Below are 5,916 nucleotides of genomic sequence, written 5' to 3'. Positions count from 1 at the left end.
GAACAACAACAACTGTATGCAAAAATATAGTCTATAGTCGACTATTAGATACCCGTCATTGATTAAAATATGTTGTCTGCATGTCTATATAAATTGGAAAAATATATGACGGAAGGGATAGACAAACAGATCGATTCTGATAGTGATCCTGATCAGGAATATATATACAGCTTAAAATTAATTACATACTTTTCAAAGTATTTAATATACCTTTTACTCTACGAGTAACGGTGGTAATAAACTTGAAACCATTAAAGGCATATAAATAAAATATATGTAACAAAAAAACAAAAACAAAGGAAAGTTGAAAACACAAATAAGAAAATCCAGATAAAAAAATAAATGATCCAGCAGGAAGTCCATATCATAAGAGTGAATAGTTGAAATGGGGGCATAACTAATTGGTCAATCGGTAATTTTATTATTAGACTTGCAGGTACCCTGTTATCAACTCCATTTTAAAGAATACTAACCATTCAAAAATATATTTTAATAAGCATAAATAATTGTAAAAGGAGGTAATAAAGTAATAAAGAAGCTTACTTAAGCTGTACTGATTTTATGGTTTGTGTATGCAGTTTATACGATAATTTATTTTGGCATATCCTAACTTTTTATACCTACTTTGGCCACAAAAACAAAAAGTGAAAAGGAAAAACCAAACGGAGTGAAATGAGGACAAAACGCATCCGAAAAAAAGTGTTAATGAACAAAGTAATGAGTTCCAGTGCCGAGTTTTGGGCCACAAAACATTTTATGACACCAACAGCAAAACACCAGGGGGACTGGGCCAAACCGACGGGAAAAGTGGAAAAACCAAGGAAAACCAGGGAAACCCCACCGAAAAACCACCCGGTAGCACAGAGGGAAAGTCGGAGTCGCCGCATGAAGCAATAAATAATCACCAAAGTTTCGCTGAATCGAATTATCACCCCCTGAGGTGTAGTTCCGTAATGAATTTGTTTTGGGGTTTTGCTCCTTCGCCCAGGCATTTAGTTTCATTATGCTTCGCAGTGGGTCCCTCGATTCTGCGACTGCGTGGCCACCAGTCGCCAGTTCTCTAGTGCTCCAGTGCACCCCAAACTGAAACTGCAACCTCGGAATTCGTTTGTTTTCAGCCCGCTTGGTCTGTGAGTTGTTGGTTGTCCGGCTGCTCCACTTTTTGCTGGTTTTTGTTTCACAAAGCTGCCGCAGCAAATACATCTGATTTGATGTGCAAACGCAGAGCGGACAACAACACGCTGTCACTCGTCCCTCGGTTTGCACTGAGGTTTTCCGATTTTCCCGGCGCTGTTTGCTGTCGCCGTTTGATTGCAGCCATGGCCCAAATTACAATTGGCAGTCGCAGCGCAAAAAGCCGAAGCGTTTGCCATTTTAATTGCAATTGGAAGTTGTCGCCCCTGGCCAAGCGAAAGTTTATTTTGATGGGCAAATTATTTTGGCTATTGTTGTTGTAAAACATATGGGCTTGGCTCTTCAAACATCGAAGTTATTCGGTCTGATGGGATTTCATCAAACCTTTTGGCTTTAAATGGCAAAATAAGACTATATTTCAACGATTTTGAGTAAAATGTTTTTCAAATCTATTATAGATATTGCTTATGTAGAAAGAGAATTAAGTTTTAAAATGCAGTGTTTGCTTCCAAATAACAATTAAAACACCACTGGGCTTTTTCCTTCATATCTCATTATCCGGGGTCAGAAAACTAGAAAGAGCTGATGTCATCAATTTAATATAGAAGTGATTGTGGTTTTACAAAGTATTCTTAAGTCAGTATAATGCTCCATATAATCGGGGTAGGTCGGGAATTCCGGTTTTCACTTGCTAAGCCGACTTAAGATATAGTGAAACAGGTCATCTTAAAAAATATCGAAGGTCATGTATATAGCTTATTTATATTTATTTGTATTCATAGAATATTAATTTTCTGTAAATATTGCTATACATCATATGAGTATAGAGAAATTGCACGGGTCAGACTAGACTTCGGTGTTGAATTCCGCCCTATTCCTGGTTCACTTCGATGGTGTAGAATCGCAAGGTGCCAATTTGACTGGTGAAGCAGGCAACATAAGGGATTGTCAGGACGAAACACATTTGGGTTCGCGTGCCACCCTTGACGGGAAAGTCCTGGCCAGTTCGTTGACTGTAGGCAGCTGCAATGACGATTGAAAGTTAATGGTGTTTACCTGGATGAAAAGAGCGGATTCTTACCACGTATTTGGGATAGAGTTATTGAACGATGCGGCGAATCGCTTTGCGAGTTTTTGAAAACTGCTCGCAAGTCGTCCAGAATGTTGGGATGTTTCCGCTGCACCTTATAGAAAAAGTCATCCATTGTAGCCATGGTTCTATTTATACAAAATATATATTCCTGTTTGGTGGTGATATGACGTGTGTGAACTCTGCAATCGGTCGGTGCAGTCTAAACTTCCGAACTCCGGAAGCCAGACAGCAGCCCCCAAATAAACAAAAAAGTTGCACACTACAGGTCGCGCTCTATGTGATGAACATATGGTTTTATTTTATCTTAATGGTTTTATTTTTAAGTTTCTAAAGGTAGGAAATTTGATTATATGCTTATTTACATATATTTAGTTCATTATATGTAAGTAGCTAACATAAATAATTTAATTCCACTAATAATACAATTAATTAAAACAATTTAACATAAATATAACTTATACAAATTTAAATACTTTAACTTACAAATAAATATTAAAGGTGGTACCTTTATGTAGAGATCACTGTAAAACCGGTTTCCGACAAACAGCCGGTCTTATCAATGCGCTTTCCCTTCCACAATTATCCCTTTCTCACTCTCTCTTTCTCTGATTTTCCGCTCTCCCAAAAACACAGTAATTTTAATTTTGGGTGGTGCCTCTTACTCTCCACTTGATCGTTTTGGTGGTGGGAAACCCAATCTCTCCATTTTATCCAAGACCCAAACCAACAGCAATAACAGTCTTATACAAACGAAGAAAGGTTGGAAAACGCATGCCACTGACCGAATATTTAACGAAATTATTTTCCATACATTTTTAATGGACGGACGGAATACAACCCTACCCAAACTCGAAGCAACCATAAAAACTTTGCTTCTCTTTTTGCGACAGTCCTGGGGCAACATAAAAATGAAGCACTACAAAAAACGCAGGGAAAAACAAGGAAAATGGCTTCACACAAAAAAGTTGTGCTGATTTTCACACTTGTGGCAAACGAAGTAAGAAAATAATTACAAACTTTGGAGCGAGGCATCAACAACGAGAGTAAATAGTATTAAATTCAAATTATTTACACCACTTCACTTTCCTTCACTTCCATGGCAGCACAAAAGTCGCATTCGGATGGCAAGTGGAAAACAAGGTGAAATTGTGGAAGCAAAGGAGAAAATAGGGAAAAACTTAAAAGTCATTTTAATTTAAGTTGTTCAACATTTCAACACTTTCCCAAACAAATTTACCATGGCCTAAGGCTCAATAAACTTACTGTAACTTAAATTTCTTGGCCCCTTAGGCTGTTTCATGTGAACAGAGAAGAAATATATTTCTTATATAACTTTATATCTGTATAGATATATCTTGCTTTCACATACATACTATTTAGAAAGACAGTTGGGTATAGTCTATGAATATAGTTTTGGTATATACCTATACTAGGTATTTTTGTTTAGAAAACCCAGCCAATTCAATTAAACCTGAAGGAGCTTAAAGTGCGGGGCTCATGTTACGATTGCCAGCTTATTTGCTGTCATAACTTGAAGCTCATTAAAACGCATTCATTACCGAAAGGGGTAACAAACTTTCAAACTGAAACGCACACATGCTTGCACCCAGTTGCCCTCTTGTATTTCATGTGTCTGCATTGTGCATTTTGTGTGAATAAAAAATGTGTGCAACGAAAATGAAATTTGCAACGGAAGTTATTTCACGGCTTGGAGAGCCCGCCCCCAGCGCCACGCTTTTCCACGATTTTCCATGATTTTCCGCCGCTTTCCACCCGCCCAGCACGTCAAAACTAAGTAACGAAGTAACGAGCTGCAGCCAGGAGTTAGAGTTGAAGGAATTAAGCAGCATAGCAGACTGTCAGTATGGGCACGCCCACTCACATCCTGCGTAATTGGTTTCAAGTTGCAACAAAACAGGGCAACAAATTTAATTAACATAAAATATGAAAGGGCTGCACAACAAACCAGCAAAGCAAATAAATTCGAAGTGCCGAGCAGAAGAGGGGCAAAACATGCAGCATGGGCATTTTCCTCGTGTTTCGTCCAGGGAATGTGCTCAGAAAAATAATCAAAGTAAATAAAGCAAAATTTTCATCACGTGTGGACTCATTTATTAATTCCATGCCATTTGTGCTCTTGATTTACGCCCTCCACATAAACATCGTAATAAATGGAGCCGTTGAAGGATATTGAATTCCGCAGGACCTTCGACCAAAGGCACACATGTGCGCACAAATAGGAAAACACAGCACAATTTCCGATTTTGCATTAATAAATGGAGTTTCTCCTATTTTCGGGTCAAGCATTTCGATTTATTTCCAATTTAAACTGAGAGCTAAAGTTTCCTTGGCTTTACAGGCATGCATGAATAAATGAAGCAGAAGTTGCTTGTTTCGGATTATTGGTATATATTTGAGGGGGAAAATATAAGAAACTGCTGTGCTTATAGGTACGCAAATAAAATTTAAGGACTTTCATGTATTTAACTTCGAAATCAGTAGTACTGACTTGAGCGCATTAGCAGAACTTAATGGGATAATGTATATTATTTAGTATTATATAATGCATAGCTTATTTTAGAACGAAAATATGCTTTAACTTGTGCAAACCTTTCTTCTAGTAAAATTGTTTTCGTGCTTGATCGCATTATTTAGTTTCAGTGTCCAATGTCAGAATATTTCGCAATTCCGCAGAAAAGTTTGCGGAACTAAGTTTATCAATTAACCCGGCCAACGGCTGTCAAGTGCAGTCGGGAAATGTGTGTATTTGTGCATCTGCGATGGCCAAGATGCTTAATTGAGTGCACACAGACACGCACAAAGGCAAACACATCTCAACACCTGGAAGTCCTCAAAGGATGCACCGAATGCACCGAATGCTTGGGGTTAGTCCTCCTCGTCATTGGACTTCAGCTCGGTTGCTCGGTTGGGAGCTGTCTCCGCTTTGTGAGCAATCAATTTCAACTAAATGCCGTCTTCATGCATAATTGCTTGCCATTGTGCTAGTGTGTGTGCAGGATGCGAGCGAGGAGTGTGCGTGTGAGCACCACACTGCGTATACTTATCGAGCGTGCTTAATATGGCAATTAAAAGATGATTCCAATTAAGAGGAAACACTGTGCTGCGTAATCATGCCACAATATCGCCTTGTTGGACGCAAATCGCATTAGCATAAAGGTCCTTTTAATTGGCATAATAAACTAGAGCTGTCACGATGTGTAGATTCCAGCACGAGCAGCATGCAAATAAATAATATCAAATTATGTCTGACTTGGAGGAATCGAAAAAAGCCACTTCATTGATTAATTCGATTTCAACATCATCAAATTAATCATAAAATTCTGGCAGGAGTGATAAGCAATATTAAATAAAATATTTGTGCTTAAATGCCACCAAATGGAATGCCTGAAATGCTTTCAGTAAATTATCATAATAAAGCAGCAAGTCAATTTAACGGACTGGACACGTTTCTTACGTAATTGAGGCTAAATGGCTTAGATGGGATTGCTTTTAATAACATTTTCCTTGGACATAAACTGGATAAAATGTTTTAATCAAATTTACATTCATACCTATATTGTTAAACTCTTGAAGGTGTAAGCTCAATCTTAATCTAAACTTTCTAGCTCTTATAGTTCCCGAAAGCCCTGCGTTTATACGGACAGACTTACGGACGGACTCGGCTGTGA

General features: G+C 38.2%; 1 protein-coding gene across 1 annotated transcript; it reads right to left on the bottom strand.

The window, feature by feature from the left end:
* Nucleotides 1–1,884: 1,884 nt before the first annotated feature.
* On the bottom strand, nucleotides 1,885–2,580 carry LOC6618157. Its single transcript, XM_002042401.2, has 2 exons — nucleotides 2,216–2,580; nucleotides 1,885–2,157 (listed from the first exon to the last, which is right to left on the bottom strand). The coding sequence occupies exons 1-2, from the start codon at nucleotides 2,346–2,348 to the stop codon at nucleotides 2,006–2,008; spliced, it is 285 nt and encodes a 94-aa protein (XP_002042437.1). The 5' UTR covers nucleotides 2,349–2,580; the 3' UTR covers nucleotides 1,885–2,005.
* Nucleotides 2,581–5,916: the final 3,336 nt, after the last annotated feature.

Source organism: Drosophila sechellia, chromosome 2L (genome assembly GCF_004382195.2).
Source record: "Drosophila sechellia strain sech25 chromosome 2L, ASM438219v1, whole genome shotgun sequence".
Classification (NCBI taxonomy): domain Eukaryota; kingdom Metazoa; phylum Arthropoda; class Insecta; order Diptera; family Drosophilidae; genus Drosophila; species Drosophila sechellia.
Note: the sequence above shows the minus strand (reverse complement) of the source record. Positions and strands in the feature narration are given on the sequence as shown.